This window comes from Filicampus tigris, chromosome 22, assembly GCF_054856515.1.
Source record: "Filicampus tigris isolate MCC_2025a chromosome 22, RoL_Ftig_1.0, whole genome shotgun sequence".
NCBI classification, from domain to species: Eukaryota; Metazoa; Chordata; class Actinopteri; order Syngnathiformes; family Syngnathidae; genus Filicampus; species Filicampus tigris.
Window position 1 is genome coordinate 3,856,095 of NC_141238.1, and position 19,714 is coordinate 3,875,808.

The window sequence follows — 19,714 nt, forward strand, 5'->3', positions numbered from 1 at the left end:
CAATATCAGTGACTCTGCGTTGTGTGACGTGTCTCCAAAAAAGCAAACCGCTCCTTACATCGTCTTCCCATCCCAAACGGGGCTGTACGGAATTCAGACTTGAATTGAAAATCATCCCTAAATGTAATTCTTGAATTCAAGTCTTAAATTTGAAATTCCATACATTCCATGAAATTCATGCAAGGACTCTATGTGCATTATAATCATAGTAAATAGTCAAATGTAGCAATTTTTTTTTTTTTAATTAGCATTAAACACCTCCTCAAAAACGTTGAAATGGTTTGAAATGGATGATAGAACAGCACTTCATTTCCTGGAATACCTTGCTTTAATGCAAGCCTTTAAAATGGCTGCCCAAACATTTTGTTTGGAGCTGATATGTGCCGATTCAAATTCATTTCAACATCCTGTGTGTCGGAGTCCATTCAAATTCAATTTTAGCTATTAAAATGAATTCTGAAATGGTCACGAGTGATGCAATAAATAAAACAATGATCGAACTAAGCTGCGTAATGGGCGGAAATGAATCTGCACGCAACGTACCTTCGTGGATGACCATTTCCTTCTGCATGACACACAATAGCTTTTTAAAAAAAAAAAAAAATAGGCTGCGATGCCGACTTGGGCCTACCGTCAAAGTCCGGAAGGTTGGCCGTACTGCACGCGGAGGAGGAGTCAAGCACGGCCCTGTTGGACCTGGCAGGCGGGACCATCCACGGTGTCCAACTCAGCCCCGCCCGCCTTCTGCAGATCCTACATTCACACCCGCCGTCCGGGTGAGCGCCACCTACAGGAAGGAGAAGGCAGTAGACAGTCGGAGTCAGGTAAAAGCGTGACTATGTTTCCGTACTCGATCCATCTCCCAAGGAGACCCGATAACACGGCCGACGCTCAACGCCTGGCTGCCCTTCACTGCCTGCTTCTTCACAGCGGAAATGACCCAAACGTGGAGCAGGAGGTACGCGGCCAAGCAGAAAGGCCGGCATTTAAGCGCCGCGGCGTCGCCTCCACACGTAAACAATTTTTGGGGGTGTCTGTCTGCCTGCAGATGATTGCGCGGCTGTGTGACAATGTAAAAGTTCTCGACTCCTTTGACCAGATCCAAGAGTTCATTCTAGGTGAGAGTGAAAAAAAAAGTCGGATGCCTCTTAATAACCTTGATAAAGCTGCTCTAGGTTGTTTTTTTTTTTTTTTTTTAACAGCATCTTTATACAAAATAAGCTACCAGAGGTCCCTCAGTCTGGATAAACTGCTGCCTTGCTCAACAGTGTTTGACATGAAGGTAGCCTCCACGTGTTGTATTTTTTTTTTTTTTTTTTTTTAAATCCTTGCACCTGGTTCACACTCTCGGCCGTGCAGGAGGTGCCAGCATGTCTGACGGAGATCCCCGGTGTGCTGTGCACCACTCAGTTGCATACCGAGTCCGTCTTTAAAGGGAAGGTAATGACACGCGTGAAATTGGAACGATTTCTTAAGTACATTCCCTGCATCGGAATGCATGACAAAAGATACATGATGGTTGCATTCGACCATGATTTTCTAGTTTGATGGTATGAGAGACTCTCAAAGTCTGTTTTTATTTTTCAATTTTGACCTGTTTCACACAGTTACGCAGTGTGCTCACTGTGTGCTTTTGTTGTCTTGCTGCTTCGTGCAGGCCAGGAGTCTCCAGGGTTTCTGGTCCGAGCTGCAGTGGAACACGGAGAGGACAACATATTTCGAGGTCGATCCCGACCCCAGATACAGAACCTCCCACGTTCAGGCCTACTGGAGAAAACTTGTAATGCTGTAAAGCAAAACAGCGCAACTCGCTGAGAATATTTGTGCCTGTTCCACCCTTGTTCCTGTGTGTGTGGTTTTTTTTTTCTAGATGACTGAGAAACCATCCGGCCACTGGACTCATGTGTTGGAGAACACTAAGAAGTAGGGCCACTTTTTATCTGTCTTGATAATTATTTGTGTCAGAACGAGAGTCCTATTGGATGAACGATAATTGACAGTCAACCAGGAGTGGGAAATAATGGCATGTTTGTTGCATTATTTTGGCCATTTTTTCCATAAAGCGTTTTAATCAAAATATACGTCTTCTTTTATTAGTGCCTAGCCTTGTTTTAATAGTGGTTCTAATTGCTTTCTTTTTTTAACTTCGATTTGTTTGCGGTATCCTTGCATTCAAAAATACTTCAAATGTGGCCAGCTGAGCACAATAATTTGCATGTTTCTTGCATTCCACTTGTCACGGTTATCAATTAATATTTTGTAAACTCTTAAGGACACATCAGCACAAGAATCTGATTGATTTGGAATTATACTCGTCAAGAGGTGGCAGGTGTCAAAAGTCAAACCTGCCAACAGTCATTTTTCCGGCTTCCCGCGGTTCTTCTGATCTTTAAACACCAAATCGTGTTGATTTTCAATCTTGAACACAAGCTGATTGAGATAGCAGATGGCAAAAGTGAAGAAACGTGAAAAAAATAAATAAAAATGAAAGGACATTCAATACACATGAAGCGGCTGGGGCAAAGGTTCACACAATATACGTTTGTTTATTTTTACATTTTTTTGGTCACCGTTTCACCGGCTGCAATCATTGAACAATCTTCAGATGTTCAGGAATGATTACCCCACCCACGCTAGAGGAAGGACCCAATTGATTTTGAAGCACATCTAAACAAAAGATGATGCTTCGGGTGTTGACGACAAAGTTGTTTTTTCTGTTTTCTAGGGTCCTTGCCATGGTGGACACCGGGCATCTTGGTAAGAAACGCAACAAACACGCGGGTCCTTTTGGTCACATTCTCCACGCGCGCTTGAAAACACAACAGAACTAACCTGGCCACGCTCACCATTTGTTAAAGAAAAAATGGGAGTGATAAAAAGGAGTACGAAAAATGAAGTAACAGAGAATGGGGAGTGGTGAAGAATGCCGTGTTTATTGTGCCTCCTCCACAGCTGTTGAGCATCAAGCCAAAATCTTCACTTTCACTTCATTTGATTCATGACTTCGTATATGATCTCATGGTGTATACAGACTACCACAAGGTCATAGCATGCATTAAAGGTGCAGCCCATAAGTGATGATGGAATCCAGATTTCCAACTTTTTCCCCGTGTTTTGTTTTGCTGTTTCGGAAAAATGGAGCTACTGAGAAGTACCGAGGGCGAATTACGTTTTGGTCATTTTAAGTGAAGTGCAGAAACGGAGAGAGAAAAGGCACGTCTCAGTTAAATACTGGTCACTGCAAGTTTTAGTTTCAATTTTGACAGGCCGTTATTGCACTCAGCACTTTTCCTGATTCATCAGTGCAACACCGGGCCAACTCCCTTTGTAAAGAAACCACGTTTCGCCTCCTGCAAATACATCTCAGAAAGCGATGTTCAGAGATTGCTAGAAGACTCGGAAAAATAAGTAGTGCTTGGGTGCTGATGCATCAGCATCTGGGTTTCTGTAGATATCAGCAAATCTGAATGAATGTTTTTTAATGCCGTTTTTAATGCAACTTAAAACAAATTCAGTGCCCACGTCCTACCGCAAATACACACACATATAAATACATATGGCTGTCAGTTGATCAAAAAAATTGTAATCATAATTAATCACATGATTTCCATAGTTAACTTGTGATGAATCACAAATCACACTTTTTTATTTGTGCTAATTGTACAATTAAAAAAAAATATATAAATATATATATATACATTTACGTTTTTAATACATGGTTGTATCTTTTAGTTCATTGATACAGCAATTTCATAGTAATTTATAAAGCTATTTCAAGTTGAAAAATATATACTATGCAGTTAAAAAGTATGAAACACCGAGTCAGATTTATGTTGAGGTATTTTTTTTCGGTCGCATTAATGTTTCATGTTGGAGGTTGGTGAAAGGAACAGTACAGGTTTCATGATACTTCCTATCACATACGAAAAAAAAAGGTTCATTATTAAACTCATTTTTAGATAAAATGCCCAAACCTGAGGTAAACCACAATTTCTGTAAAAAAAAATAGCACCAAAAGGAACTACTCTTGCCTATAAATCACCAAGATATAAACCCCCAGAGTTTACTGCCGCCATAAAATGTTAAATCACTCTCCTGCAAAAATGACAAAAAATGGATTCGGCCCACTGTAGTTCCTAGTGGCTCAATTGCACACTTAAGATGGGTTATCATGTTATGAATCCATGTGTCTTCGGAACTAGTGTAAAAATTTGATTATCATCTGATCGACTCCACCATCCATTATTCATCAAACTGGAGGTTCCCCCCCCCCCCCCCCCAATTCATCTCTAAAATGTCAAGTGTGTAGTGGAAAATGTAAAAGGAGGAAAACCCCCAAAGGAACGCCAAAGTAGCCGTGCAAAATGAACAGCGACGCTATTAAACCATTTACATATCCGTGTCTGGAAGCTGGCAAATATTTGGCATTTCTGCCTAAAGCGAATGTGGGGAGTCAATATGTAAATAAGCGGCAAATGCTAATGTTTCCGCTAATGAGAACGATTACCTGCATGTTTTAAAATAATACATGTGCATATAAAGCAGCCGCTGGCCTGCTGCGCCCTGCAACTTGTTACATATGACACATCAAAAAGGCGGCCTCTTGCGTATGCGTGATTAAATAAAGATTACATATGAAAGCGCGAAATTATTCATCTGCTCTCAGCGGGACGCGCAGTCTCATAAGAAGCTTTGTGATGTTTTTTTCAAAGCCAAAACACACCCCAAAAAGAATCCATTAATGCTTTAGATTACCCACAATCCTCCTCTCTCTTTAAGGCTCCTTTTTGCTTTTTTTTTTTTTTTTTAACGTCCAATGCTAATAATGACCGGGTTAATGAGGTGAATTGCACAGGCCCACCTGAGACTCCGGAAGTATTCCGTTTTTCCGTCAAACGTTTCTTCTGTCTCCTCCAGACAGGAAGCTGGTGCCACTTTTCCAAGAGGAGGACAACCACCAGAGGCTGCTCATCGGCCTGGTGAGAAGAGGGAATCAAACGATTACTGGCAGCACAGATGTGTGATGAGGTCAAAGTGGACTGGACGAAATGGGTGCTTTACAATCATTTCATATGGACCTTTGGCTGAAAAGCAAAGCGTGGAGAGTCTTATGTCAGTCAATGAATGCGGCCAATAGCCTCTCAAATATCCACACTCGCTCCTTTATTCCCACCTGTTTGCTCACTTGTATTAAAGGGCTAAGGCGGCTTCTTCCTTGACAATCACACCATGTTTTTGTGGTTGAGTGGAAAATAATACAGCACAGGCTCAAAATGTTTGGCTGAAAGTTTTTTTGTTGAGGCTTGTCAGTGTGCAAGCGGCGTGTAACTGCTTTGCGATCGCCCAGTTTAGTCGCGTCTCGGTGAGCGGCGGCTCGAACATAATGCAAACGTCTATAAGGCAAAATTTAACGTTTTGAGCTAATTGTTGACAAAAAGCCAGATTTGACCAAATCATGTCAGACAGAATTTAGATTAGCATCAGCCTACTTATGAATCATTAACAAAAATTCATCCATCCAACTTTTCAACTTGTTCAGTTAACTAGCCAGAACTAACTAAACATCTTTTTTAACAATCTTCTGACTCAATATTTGGATAAACAGTATGCGCTGTAACAATAACTTACAAAGGTTTCATGAATTCTCCATTTTCGATGTAAACCTCTCTCCAATCTGAACTACAATGACCACAGCTTTAGAGCCTCAGGTTTTTTTGTTTTTTTTTATGTGAATGAAAGCTGGCCAACGTAAAAAGGCAATTATTTCTCCTTAGTGTTATTTGGTGAACTTTCATCACATAATCAGATAACCCATTTTTTTCCCCCCCAAAAAAGAAAAGACTTTGTTTCCCCTTTTTTCAACCAGTTTGATGAACAATTTCTTATCCTGCAGCTTTGCCTGCACTCAGCGCAATTCCAAAATTGCAGACAGCTTCAGTTTAAGAGTTCAGACAAGATGTTAGTGCGCCGCTTGGACTATTCTTAGAACGACCCGGTCGCCTGGTCGCCGGCTTCCATCTTTTCCCGCCGCTCAGCTTTCATCTACATGAGCCCAAACAGTGTGCGCTTGTTCTTATTTGGTGTGTGTTGTAGACGGTGGAGAAGCTACGAGAGCATCTGAACACGCACCTGCCCCGCCTGGGCAAGAAGAAGATAGATTCCGTGATTATCAACTATGTAGCCAAACTGGTCAGTATCCTAGTTTTCTTCCTATGTGACAAATTACTGCCGATTTTTTCATTGTTGGCCTTTTGGTACAAATTAACTTAAGGTTATGCTACAGACTTTTTTTTTTTTTTCCCCAATATCACTCCCAGGGATTGCCAACATATTTGAGGAGACGTTTTCCATATTGTGATTTCTGGCTGAAAGGATGTAAATTTGTGAGGCTGAATGTTTAGTATTCCTGGAAGGTAGCAGCTACAAACTATCCAGAGTAGACAATGGGACATTTATCAAAACAAGAGAACTGTGAATGGCACCGAGCCCGGCGTAAACCTCTCCGCCAAGGTGGAAAAATCTGATTGTACACCTTCGCATACACCTATTTGTCATCACGATTGATGCCTTGGATCCACCCCAAAATGTAATGCGTTCCTCCTTGGTATCAGCGCCACTTTTACACAAAGTTTTATGGAAATGAGTCCAGGAGGGTTTTTTTTGTTTTTTTTTTTCTTAATCTCGCTGACAAACAAACAAATGGCGATGAAAGCGTAAACTCCGCGCCGGTTGGAATGCAGATGATAAGGAAATGGAAACGACAAGAGCCGCACGCACACAACCTCAAATGGACGACTCGGGCCAAATGTCCACTCCACAAACAAAAGAACATCACCCTCGGATCGCCCCAAACCCCCCAAAGCTCCCGCCCCACCCTTTGGGTGCTTATTGAGACTAATGGCTGCATTGACACAAGTTGGTGGGAGGGTGAAATAGATTACAGCTTTTAAAGAGCCGGGAAGTTCTGCTGTGATAGATTGCGACTCCACACTACATTATTGTCATAGTTATTTATTCCCTGCCCCCCCCCCCCCTGTTGCTACGGACAACGGAGATACATTGCTTTTTATAATGCGGCGCAAAGACAAGCGAGGAGTCACTGAATACATATTGAAAGTTCTGTTTTGAAATCGGCCGGGGAGGTTTTAATTATGCAGGAGAAACACACTTGCGGATGATGAAGGTTATTACTTTTCTCTTCATCAGAAAGAGGCTTGCTATGAGGAATGGCTGCTTTTAGATAATCTCACAAACGATTTTTGTTTCACCTTTTCCTACAGATTTAGAAGCCTTCACCTGCTTGAAAAGATGGCTGTGAAAGAATTGAATTTATATAACCTGAGAAGCATCCAGAAGTACCAGTATTAGTGAGCCAAAGGAGACCGGAACGTTGTTATTTGAAAAACCAAAACTAATCTCCAAAAACATCAATCCAGAGTCTCGGCTAACATTTGTGCATGGCAATGACAACATTGATACATGTGGTGCATTCCGAAGATTATTAGTAGCAGAGCATTGACATTATCTCCTAAGAAACCTAATATTATTTTTAAACCAATCTAATGGTGGACAAAAAGGTTATCTGGAATAAATCATTACTGCTTATTTGCTCTCAATTCAAAGCAAAAAATAAAAAAATATGAATGACTAATATCTTGAAAAACTACTCACTAGCCTCCATTGAGGTCAATGCAGGACAATGACATTTGGAGAGTGTGGAAACTAGCAGCGGATTGTCTTCCTGTTATGTTCAGTCAGCGATCGAGTGTGTGTCATTGATTGAGTACACACTTTAGTCGCACCAATCGCAGTCGAGCCATCCCGCGCGCCGACAGACGTATGGCGAACGGATGTGCCCGCTGGCGTGTCGTTCCGCGCCTTCACACGCCAGCCGGGCTGGGTGGAAATGAAAACGGGAAGTGTGGCTTCGAAAGAGGGAAGCGAGCACACGGGCGAGCGAGCTCAGCTGAGACACCCAAAAAAAAAAAATGTAATAAAAAAAAAAAGAAGAAAAAAAAGAGGGCCGCAGATGCAAAAAAGATGCGCAAAGTCGCGTCGTTTTCCGGCTTTAAGATGTTCGCTCAAATTCCCGCCTATGCCTCAAGCTGGAGTTTCATTAAAATCTAATTGAACCTCTTTCTCAAACAACTAACTGTGTGTGTGCGTGTGGGTGTGTGCGTAGCTGGAGCTGATCAGACGCATGCTGGAGTCAGTCTGGCTGAAGCACAAGCTGGGCCCTCATGTTCTGTGCTTGTGAGTATCCCCTCCATTTGTAGCGGAACAATTTTTCACTTCAGTCCCATTCGAAAGTCAAGAGTACTCTTACTTGAATACAATTGCGGCGCGTGATTTTGCAACGCCTCCGTGCCCAAAATTTCTCCGGCCGTGTTGTTCCAGCACACAGCGGGCCGGACCGGGCGAGTGGGCCGTGTTCCACTTCATGCTTCGGATCCTGGAAGCCACCGGGGGTCTGTGCATGCCCCTCCCACCCGGTACCGCCAACACACACAAAAGCAACGAGTCAGAAAATCACAACGGGTTCAACATGGGCGTCGTGCTGTGTCAGGCTTCCCGGTCGTGTAATCGTAAGCACACGGGTCTGTTGCTTTCTTTCGGACAGGCTATCACACTCTGCTAGCGGTGTTGGCTTTGCGCTGCCTCCCTCATCACACTTTCCTACAGTACGTCGACCACCGCTTCCTTCAGCTCACAGAAACCTTCGTGTCTCGACTCATGACAGGTGCGCACGTAAACACACGATTGAGAATAAACCCTTGTAAAAGAGGAAATGCAACTGTATTCACTTGAGTGCCGGTACAATTGAACTGTACTTAAAAGGGGAAGTCAACCCTAAAATGTTTTCTAATTCTCTAATAATATGAGCGTCCATACAGTAAAATAGCAATAGAATACAGTACTGCACTATACTTTTGTACACTATCCCAAAAAAAACCCCAACAAAAACTTAAACCAAGTAAACAATTGGAATGAAAATGTGGAGATACTTTTTTCGTTGTACAGCGACCGGCCCTTTAGCTTCACATTAATTGATTATGGCAGCCATATTAGGAAGGTAAATTCACTATGGACCGCACAGAAAAAAGTAGTTTTCCTCAGCGGTGCCATAAATTGCTATGCTTTTCATCGTTGCTGTGCATTGAAATCCGTAAATTCTAATGCTAATGTGTCCGTATTTGCATTTCTGGTGTGCTCAGATTTGGACAACAGTGCGGCCAATGAGAAACTCAAGTTCAGCGTATTAAAGCGACTTCCTGAGGTACGATTGTTTATTTACACCTGTCTTGCATTAAAACAACGCAGAATCTCGTCGACAAGTAGCGAGGAAGTTTCGATGTCCTGAAATGAGTTATTTTAAGTCTGGCACAACAATCACAAAGCACTTGTGTAACCGACTACTGTGTGTGTGTGTGTGTTGGGTGGTGTTTTCGGGCCAAATGTTTGGGAGTGATCCACCACTATGTGTCTGTTGTGTAACGTCCACGTGCTAAGTGTGCGGGTACAGTATGTTAATAAATGTGTGTGTGTGTGCCCCCCGTGTGCATTGTGATTAGAGGAATGTTGAGTGTTTTGTGTCTGTGTTCTGTTTCCTGCCAGTCAGATGCTTTCCGGGCGAGTTTGGGAGGTGTGTTTTGCACACCTCTCGTGACTCTATTTATCTATCTTGGAAAATTCCTCTCTCAATTCCCAATTTATAAGGCACCCTTACTGCAGTTAAAGCAAGTGCGCATGATGCAACAAATCTTGGCAATCGCCGCCGAGGTTTTATCGCGTTCCGTTTGGTTCCTTTCGATTTATTTTGCATGCCATTCCGGAGGGCTGTAATTTGCAGCCGTGTCAAACCGAGTCGGTCAGACCGAGATATCGAGGCTGAGTGTCGTAAATAATTTAGTGGCAAAGTTTCACAATCGGGCTTAAAATATTCATCTTGGGGAAAAAAAATAATAATTAAACATTGATTAATGGGTGCTCGCGTGAGCTCGTGGCTGCGGTTAATAGAAGCGCAACTCAGCTCTGTATCAACATGACGGATGGAGCGTAGTTGCTTCTTTTTACTTTTAGTATTAAATATTAGCAAGGTGTATGTATTTCACAAGGCCCAAAATAGAAAGCGGCATATTTAGATGCTCCCGGGTTTTTTTTTTTTTTTTTTTGTAGAAGCGCATCTCGAAACTGTCATCTTTTTGTGAGTGTAGGCAAACGGATTCTACCATATGTGGGATCATCCCGTCAGTTCGGCTTCCATCTCCAGAGATTACGTCAGGAATCTGTTGGGGAGACACAACAAAAACAAGGTAACACACACTTGCAAAGTCACAACTGCATATGCATGATGGATTCCAGAATTCTCCGTTATTGACACCATAAGCACTCACATCAACGTCAGAAGCAACTTTGGCTTTCATCGAATGATTTCACGCTTCTTTTTTGCCAGAAGCCAAGTACTGAAAGTCAGTCGAATTTTCCCACTCGTCTTTCTGCAGGGATTTGCTTTCACCGGCAGAGACAAAGCAGGCTTCGGAACAGAGTTCCTGCCTCTGAAGTACCTGGCCAAAGTGCTTTCTGATCTAGAGGAGCAAGGTAAATGCGTGCGTGGATGCGCCGGTGTGGATGCTTCTCACGTGGAATCCTCTCAAAGAAGCTTTCCCTCTTCCCGTGCTCCAGCTCTGAACCCCTTCGAGGAGCAGCAGAACGTGGACGCCACATTCGTGGAGGAGACTGCTCTGAAACAGACACTCATTCTGCTGGGCTTTGAAGGAAAATGAACACCAAAAAAAAAAAAGGGACAGATGGGAGGGGGCGAGGAAGACAAAGCCTAGATTGATGGAAGACAAGGGGATGATGAATAACGAGAGCAATCAAACAAGCAGGAAGAGATGAATGGGAAGATAGAGCTTGCAAGCTGGGATGTTGTCAGGAGTAGAGATAAAGGGAGAACACTTTTACATTTGTTTACAATTTAATTCAAGTCAGGGAAGCTTTTTTTTGGTGTTAAATCAATACAACCCTACAAACGAGCAAGCAAACTCGTCGCACATTCTATTACAATACATCAATGTTAGGGATGACAAACGAGATCAAAAAGTGAGAATAAAACCATATCGTCAACTGAAGAGAGTACCAAGCGTCTACAAATAAGGCACTTATTATGTACATACTGTATTAGTTATCATCAATAATGTATACGACTGTACTTAAGTTATCAGCTGGTATCAGTCATAGCAAATACAGAAGTGCCTTGAGATACAAAAATGCTTCTAATGTCGCTAGAAAAATAGCACTGTACAATATTGCACTGTGTATGGGTGCACATTTTGAGGATAAACAATTCATGCCGGTGAGTATTGTTACATTATCTATGTACGTGTATATTTGCTAGCCCGTATATGACGTTTTAGATTGTTTGCTAGCATTATGCTAATCAGACTAAAAACACACAACATGTTATCGTCTGTTTTAGGTTAAGTTTGACCGAAAGCTCACGATCACCTGGAAGCGGCAATAAACAGCTCCCCATACAGTGCTCGTACCACAATTCAATCGTCACTTGTATCTCAAGGCACCGCTGTGCTGTACGAATGAATCAAACAGGGTTTCGCCAAGTCTTGCTGAAAGTAGAGTTTTGTATGGTCCTTGGTCGAGTTATTTCGCAGCCCCTGGTTACGGACACGTTTAGACTGATGTAGCAGATGTTCAGCTGGCCGTCTGGGTAGGACAAATGGCTGGGGACGTTTTAAACCGAGATGCAATTATTACTTCAGAGCAAATCTAAATGAGGAGATAATGCGAAGCGCGGCGGGACACACTTGAGGGACTAAAGATGGAAGATTATTACTATAAGACTATTATTTTTTGAGAGTTTAGTGTCATTCATGATGAGGGAAATCTTTTTACAGGACAGTAAAAAAGTGCTCTGACAAAGTTCTCAGATTCTCAGTTCTCAGAAAGATGATAAATAACACATTCGGTCACAAGAAAGAAAGAAAAAACAAAAAACATGTCCTTATTTGGTAGGAAAACTGCTGAGTGACCGGTTTCTCCATCGTGATTGTTCGACATCATGTCAAACTATTTCCTGTAATCATTTGACTGTCACACATTGTTCCAATATTTGGATACACTTCTTATGTTTGAGATAATGAGGGAACAAAGCAACTGGGCGACATGAGACAGGACATTTATTTGCACAACACATTGTTGAAAGATGTCGAGCAAATGCTTTGTGAAAGGATGACGTCAAACAAAAAGGAGATGAAAACAAGACAAGCATGCCGTGGTCCGTTTTGAATCGTGACTGTGAGCGATCAATCAAGTGAGTTTTTTTTTATTTTTATTTTTTTTACCGTAGGCAGTCTCTGGAAAATGTCTGTGTGGTATGTGTTGCTATTTTTAGGGGTGAAATACCAAACATTCTATAGGTTTTGAATAAAAAGGAGTACATGTTTTGTTTCCACTTTTTTCATATTAATATGATTCCAATGAACTCTTATTGTACCATAAAACATCTCCAGACACATTTGGTTTGCATGTCTAAACATTTTTCAAATTAGCAGTCAGGAAATGATCTCAGCGACAGTTCAAGTCGAGTCAACTTGAGCAAACACCTTGTAATGTGCTGCCACAAAAAAAAAAAAAAAAAAAATTCCCGCAATTTCTGTTCTTGAAGCGGGAATTTGAGCTTCCGCTGTCGTTGCCCCCGTCCGGTCAGTGTTATGTAATCACCTAATGAAGCCCAAACCGTTTGGCACTAAATTAATCCGACAGCTCTCAGCAGCTGCCAGCAATGGATGATCACACACACCATTACTCCTGAACACAATATCTTACTAACTTAACTTTATTGACCTGTCCTTTCCTTTGGTGCTCTTTTTTTACGTACAGTATGAGACGCTAACTTGTTTAGCTATTAGCGCAGGTTTGTTAGAATTTATTAATTGTAGACTAAATGGTGTCAGTGTAACAAATTACAGCTGGTTTTGGTTAACTTATTACTAGGCCGGCTAATGTAGCGCATTATGCCAATGTCGTGTCATGGCTCTCTTTCTCTAAGTTATCTTTGTGAGATACTAATTTAAAATAACTGACCCAAAAATAAAACAAGCTTTAGGTTCACTTTAACCTTAACAGATCTAGAATTGTTAGCTACTTCTTTTAGTTAATCTTTTAATTATATTACAGAACTTTCTCTTTGCATTTGACATGCAAGTTTATGGCAACACGTGGCTTTAACATTTTACTTTAACTATTAAACAGATGTCATCTCCTGAATGGATCCAAATAAATTTTCGTAATAAAATGTAGTTACTCCACCCCTGGCAACTGTCTTATGAACAGAAATAAAGTCTGAATCACTGATGTGCAACAATGCCAATTTAGTCACGTGACTATTTTTTTCTCAAGCTACGAAGATTCCGGGAATCAAGTGAATATTTAGAATGTTCTTATCCTTTTGGCACCACCTTGAATTCCTCCCGTTTTTTTTTCATCATTGTCTACCCTCTTCCGTTGTGTGATCATCCTGCCCATATTTACATTTCTCCTTTCAGCCTTTAAGCTCATGGCTTAAACCTTCTGCAATGCATTCATAGACGGCAACATTAGAAGACGAAAATGGTAAAATATTTCCCCCCAAAAAAAAAAAAAAAAAACCAAACTCCGAACTAACTCACACTCTCATTTTGATACTAAAGCCCTAAACAAGCTATTGCCGGTAAATACAGAAAAAAACAGAACACTATTACAACCAGATGCAGCAATTAGAGGAGGTATGCTAAAAGGGAGGCACAGTGCTAAGAGACAGTGGAACTTAGATGATTAGTTTTGTGGGGGATTTTTTGTTTTGTTTTTGTATTTCTTCTACAGTTCTAAGGGTTTGAGATGTGTCGGTTTGCGTATGTGTCTCATGTTGGCACCTGGTTGGGAGGGCTTGAAGGGGGCCTGCGCGCCGTAGGGTTTGGGCAGAGGGAGAGCGTCGGCGTGGGGGATGTAGGCATCGGGTCGGCTCCCCGCCGTGGTGTACTGTCCGTTGGGCAAGCGCTTCCACTCGTCGCCGTCTGTCAGCTGCACACGCACGCGAGGCAACGTTTTAATATTGATGCGTGACCTTGGAGTGCGGCGCTGGAATTCAATTTTGCCCAAGTATAATCACGAAAATGGAATAATAAATTCAATATTTGTGATACGTCAAAACAAATGCAAGTGCTGGGAATGACAGAAATATATCACGCCAGTAACTAGACATTGTGATTCTCTCAAGAGTGCGGAAGACATTTTCGGTTGAGAGTGAACAAACACCACAGCGGTGCTGTGATTAAGGTGCCACGCATGATCTTCGGGCTCATTAAAGCCATTTGGCCAAGCTCTGACCCAGATGGACTTTTCACCACAAGAATTTGGATGCACTTCCTGCAAATGTTTCTGGAGAGTTTGTTTTTGTAGTGACTCACTTTTATGGATTCACAAACCACCACGAGCTGGCAGAGTAGAAGTGCTTCTTACCTGAGGGCCTGAGTACATACACACTGAATATTCCAAAAACCTGCCTCAGCTTTTTGACCTTTTGTCCAAATGGAAACTTTTGCTAGCACCTTTTGGAAATTCAGATTTCCCCCCCAAAATTGTAAAAAAAAAAAAAAAAAAAAATCAAATTTTAATGTTCAAGTCCCTTTTTCATAAGGTTTTGGTGCCTTTTTTCAAGCTTCTGATTGGACAAAATGACCTTTTGGATTATGCCCGACTTTGAATGCGAGTGAAGTGAAAAAATGCCCAATTGGAATAATGAAAAAAACTTAAAATTTATGAAAAGAAATGGGAAAAAAAAAGGCATTGTCTCTTCAACATCCTTTGTCACTTCTGTCGACTGAAAATGACATCGAAGTTGCTCAGGGCTCAGGCAACACCCAATCACGGCTGACCTGTTTACTGAAGCTGAGCCGTGATTGGTCGTCACCTGAGCCCTGAGCATCTGTGGTATCATATTCATTCGACAGAAGTGACAAAATGGCCGCCCTTTGAGATGGCTAAAAACAGGTGGATTCTGCTGTTGAACTCATTCACTGCCAGCCATTTTCAGACACTCTTTTACCCTAATGTTTGAAAAAAAATTGAAAACATATAAATAAATTCCTGGGATTGAATGGCTGGACTGTGAAAAGACGAGTGAATTTGTCAATGGCAGTGAATGAGTTAGAAACACATCTCTGAATTTACTTCAGAGGGCCCATGTGGACATTGCCCACAAATGAATACGAACGTGTAATGTTGCGCATTCCATACATCCAGTATGGCGTACGGTAAGTGGGTCAAAGTTCTCTTCAAGGGGGAAAAAGCAACCGATGCTCCCGTGACCTTTCAGTCATGCAGCATGGAAATGAGGTGAGCTGAAATCCCAGAGACTTCAAAGCCTACGAATGGATTATTGCCTGGCAGGAGAAATATTAGCTTCAAACTGCGGCGGCCAGAACGCCTGGATGGCTAACAGAGAGACAGGAAACACATTGAACTGGGAAGTTGGCGGAGCGTTTTAGGAAGAGCTTAAATACTTAGAAGTGGCTCGTTGACGAGCTTTGAATCCCGCAACGTCCGCTCTCTCATTTGCATATGGAGGCTTGCGGTTTCTTTTCAGGGACGGCAGCTATCAACAGGAATAAAGCGGGCGAGGGAAAAAAAATAAAACTACAGAAGAGACCAGCTGGATTGCTTTCAGGCACGGCCGATGACGCCCGGTGCGCCAATTTCCACCTCTTCGTCTTGTTTGCGCATGTTGACAAAGCTAATCCTGGCCTTGCCTGGCATGCGTGTTTGCGTCTTAGATCTCCTCAGTCTCATCGCACACATAAAGCAACACTTCCGTGCCTTCCAGCGCTAATCAATTCCTGCCTCGCGTCTTGTCCCTACTCTTCTTTTCTTCCTCCCCTCTTCCTCTGCCTCAGGCGCATTAATCACGTCTTGACCAATGATCTTTGCGAGTGTATTTCTTTACCTGATCTCGCTCCTCTTTGTCTCTCTGTCTCCTCTTCTTGTCCCGGAGCATCCGCCTCCATTCCTCCTCCATCTCGGGGCAGGGTGGCAGGCCTTGCTCCAAGCGCCTCTGGCATCTGTCCATCTGGAGGCGCACAGCAATAAAACAACAGGTAGTAAATTGAGTAAACAGGTAGTAAAAGTAAGCACGATATTTTTTTTTTTATGGCCACACAAGAAGCAAGTGTAACTGCACATTCGGCACAGTAGGTGGCAGTGGCACTGTTCTAGCATCATGTAGATATTAAATTATTCACAATATCTATTGCTGTTATGTTCCTCCGTGTCTGTGTTTTTTACGCCTTATAAAACCCCAAGATCGCAATCAATTTTACGTTAGGCCATTGTCCGCAGTACATCTGTTTTCATGTATCGGGAGTAAAAAACAGAAAAATCGAAAATCCAGCAGGATGACGGTCCCGCTCTGACCTGAAGCTCTTTCTCTTTGACTTCCTGCTGAAGGCACAAGACGGCCGCCTGCTTCATGGACAGTTCCGCAGATGTTGCCATCAAGCGGCGGCTGGTGTCGATGATGTGGCTTCGCAGCTCATTCAACTGGAGCACAGACGCGCATGAGGATGAGGTGCGCGTGTGCGCGTGTGTGTGTGTGTGTGTGTGTGTGTGTGTCACCCGAGTGTGTCATCTCTTGAATTTCACCTTCTTGGCCAGTGAGAGCTTGTCTTGTTTGCAGTTATCATTCTGCTCTTGGAGATCGTTGGAGAGACGCGTCACCTGATCCACGAGGCGCTCTTTCTCCAAAAGATGCCTCTCCCTCTCAGCGAGGCTGGTCTCCAGCTACAACAGGTGGGACGCAACATCTTTAAGAACACGATGTGCACCCGAGGTAACTTGTAAAAGTTGCAGCGTACCTTCTCGATCTTCTTGACCAGTTCGGGGGACGAAGGATCGGTGCCTTTGAGCTCTTTGTAATCTGCCGTTTTGATTAGGTTATCGAGCGTCTTGTCTCTAACCTCGAACATCTGCACAATGAAGATGCAAGTGGAGAGAAATATATGAATGATATGATGAGTTTGTTCACCAAGCAGTCATGCAATCAAATTAAAGCGTGAATACAAGTTATTTCAGAATTAATAGCAGAGTTCAAATGATAAAAAAAAAAAAAGTAATTCAGACACTCTCATCTATTCGATAAGAGGATTTAATAAACACTTTAGGTTTTGTAATTTGGAATCATATCGAGGTCACGGCGCCAATTGAAAGGTTCTTGTGAACTTCTACCAGTGATTTGATCTTTATTGCTGGCAATAGTGTACAAACAGTTAGGGCTGTGCAATTAATCGAAATTCAATTATTACACTGCACGATTAAAAAATTGGCATGATCGTAAAAAACGATTAATATGCATTTATGTCCAACGCAGTTTGTTTACACAAGGAAATCATACATTTGCACCTTTTTTTATTTTATAAATTTTGTATAATTATAGTGTTTCAAAAAAAAAATTATTAGCCGTTATATTTTTCACTTTGAAACATTCTCTTGAATTATTTACTGGATGCCACAAAGATCGAAACACAGCCGTGGAGCCCTTTTGCGACAGATGCGGAAGAAGATCTATTATGTCCAAAATGTTTTCTATTTAAACTGTATTGACCTCCCACTCACAGGAGCACAGCGGCCTAGCTCAAGTCACCGACTGCATCTACATGGCTATGTATGAAAACACGTCAAGTCGAGACAAGGAGTCATAAAAATATGTATGCACAAAATAGAAGGAAAAAAAAACCAAAAAATAAAACACAGACGCTTGTAGCCAGGGCCACGAAAGCAGTGAAAAGCAACACCAGAAAATATTTATAGATGCCGTCTGGGATCAGGTAGAAACCTTGAGGAAGTAACTGGAAAGACAGAAGTGAGGGGAGGAGGTGGAGGAGAAAAACAGGGTGTGAAAACAAAAAGCGAGACACAGGCGGTCGTGACCCGGCGTGACCCTTCTTATGAAACAGCAGCTCAACCACGCGGATTATGCGTGTTTACACGCCTGTACCGCAACGTGTGAGAAGGTGTGTGCAAGCAGATAAAAAGAGGAGGTGGGAGAAAGGGGGAAGCCAGCGTGGAACAAAGTGATGATTCCCATTTCCTCTGACTTCACGAGATTAATGAAGCCTCTCGAGTGCGAATGCGCGGCCGGTCTGATTCAAAGTGACGTCTCTGCCCTTTAAATGCAGCTGCCTCCCGTGTCATATGTGGCGTCACGTGCAAGGCAAAGCGGGCCCGCTTATGGGCTCCAACGCAGGGATGGGGAATGAGATGCAGATCCGCTAAAAGCGAAGTGAGGAAGCATAACGTATCAAACGGCGGCAGATAAAGGATGTGGAAATCAAAAGCCAAAGAATGAAAGCGGAAGTGAGGGAAAAACATAAACAAGGGCTGACAGACCGAGATCTGGGTTATCTCCACTTTCCATAATGAGACCAGACTTACAAGATGATATCCGCATTTGACAAAAACAGTGATCGCAATATCGCAAAGTGGCATCATAGTACTGCCTACACAAGAACGCTTCGTGAATGAATTATTTGGGGAGGAGAAAATATGAAATCCCCGCCGCGCGCTGCCATCTGCAAGCGCCTCGCCGCAGCACGTGCAGCCCTGCAAGCCTTCACACAAATCATCTCCTACATCTTCAGAAATCTCTCAGGGGGTCAGCCGCGCACCACATTTGAGCCACATGTCTCCTCGGAAGGAAAAAAATAATAAAAATAAAACATTCGGAAGATGATTTCATCTCGAGCACAGCTCACAAAATGGGCTCGGGGAAAGACAGCGAGGCTAGCTTGATTTGCGAACTGCAGATTTGTTGAACCGTTTGGAACGCCCATCTCAGATTTGCAATGAGGGAAAGCCATCAATGTAGACTAACGACGTTCAAATGGAATTTCTTTTAAAGCCAATGTTTGTCAATTTGCATTGGAAAATCTGCACAAATACAGTAAGGATCATTTGAACCGTAACACTGGGCTATAGTCCACTAAAGTGATCTAGAGTTTCCATGGCAACAACAGGCTATGCTCCTAATTACTAGCCATGATTTTGAAGGCAAAGTGAACACACAGTGTTGCGTTTTTTTTTCTTCTTTTTTTCAAGTCAGATAAGACAAATTGGATTAAAAATATATAATAAATGGGAGGAGCTTCATCACTGAAGCCTGATTATCTCCAGCAAATTACTTGATGATTAAGCCCTGACAACTAACCCCCCCCCCCCCACCACACCCGGCCCCCCAGCCCCCTACAAGCCACCCGCCTCTTATAATGGTTGTCAGGAACAGAGAAAAGAACGGGAGCTCCAGCTTCAGCAAGTCTCAGAACACATTAAAAGAATGATAACTAGGGCCCAGGCCATGCATGAAATTAAAAGTCTTGATATTGTAGGAGGCGGAAGAGTAAAAGTATTTGTGGACAAGGTGTTGGGAATAGGCATAGTTGGAGGGTATATTTTGTTTTTTTCCTTTGAAGGCCCGAACGCACGTGCCGGACTTATCAGCGAAGAATAGGAAGTGACATCGGCAAAATGGTATGAACAACACTTGAGATCGGCGAGCAAAGCCCTGTTTTGTTGCTGCCGCACGTGTCTCGACTGCGGATTTCCCCACGCTCCGTTTCCAGACTGGTTGGACGAAAATGGAGGGACGGACACCCTATGACTCACTGCC

At 42.6% G+C, this 19,714-nt stretch overlaps 2 protein-coding genes across 8 annotated transcripts in view; one reads left to right on the forward strand and one right to left on the reverse strand.

Moving 5' to 3' along the window:
- Nucleotides 1–12,472, forward strand: part of gsap (gamma-secretase activating protein) — an 18,828-nt gene extending 6,356 nt beyond the window's left edge. For both annotated transcript variants that reach the window (XM_086022021.1, XM_086022022.1), the window contains 17 exons: nt 608–776; nt 868–958; nt 1,049–1,118; nt 1,203–1,282; nt 1,360–1,440; nt 1,658–1,780; nt 1,871–1,923; nt 2,726–2,757; nt 4,918–4,979; nt 6,094–6,189; nt 8,183–8,253; nt 8,398–8,492; nt 8,621–8,740; nt 9,216–9,277; nt 10,215–10,313; nt 10,503–10,599; nt 10,684–12,472. In XM_086022021.1, coding sequence (XP_085878147.1) covers nt 608–776; nt 868–958; nt 1,049–1,118; nt 1,203–1,282; nt 1,360–1,440; nt 1,658–1,780; nt 1,871–1,923; nt 2,726–2,757; nt 4,918–4,979; nt 6,094–6,189; nt 8,183–8,253; nt 8,398–8,492; nt 8,621–8,740; nt 9,216–9,277; nt 10,215–10,313; nt 10,503–10,599; nt 10,684–10,784 — 1,502 coding nt within the window. In that variant the 3' untranslated portion in view covers nt 10,785–12,472. The remainder of the gene's footprint in view (nt 1–607; nt 777–867; nt 959–1,048; nt 1,119–1,202; nt 1,283–1,359; nt 1,441–1,657; nt 1,781–1,870; nt 1,924–2,725; nt 2,758–4,917; nt 4,980–6,093; nt 6,190–8,182; nt 8,254–8,397; nt 8,493–8,620; nt 8,741–9,215; nt 9,278–10,214; nt 10,314–10,502; nt 10,600–10,683) is intronic.
- ccdc146 (coiled-coil domain containing 146) overlaps nt 1–19,714 on the reverse strand; it is a 71,188-nt gene that overhangs the window by 2,992 nt on the left and 48,482 nt on the right. For 5 of the 6 annotated variants that reach the window (XM_086022017.1, XM_086022016.1, XM_086022014.1 and 2 more), the window contains 5 exons: nt 16,908–17,018; nt 16,696–16,833; nt 16,468–16,593; nt 16,001–16,123; nt 12,180–14,079 (listed from right to left, as the gene is read on the reverse strand). In XM_086022017.1, coding sequence (XP_085878143.1) covers nt 13,876–14,079; nt 16,001–16,123; nt 16,468–16,593; nt 16,696–16,833; nt 16,908–17,018 — 702 coding nt within the window. In that variant the 3' untranslated portion in view covers nt 12,180–13,875. Of the gene's footprint in view, nt 1–631; nt 788–4,861; nt 4,977–10,229; nt 10,287–12,179; nt 14,080–16,000; nt 16,124–16,467; nt 16,594–16,695; nt 16,834–16,907; nt 17,019–19,714 lie in introns of those variants that run through there. The other variant, XM_086022015.1, reaches the window with a different exon arrangement.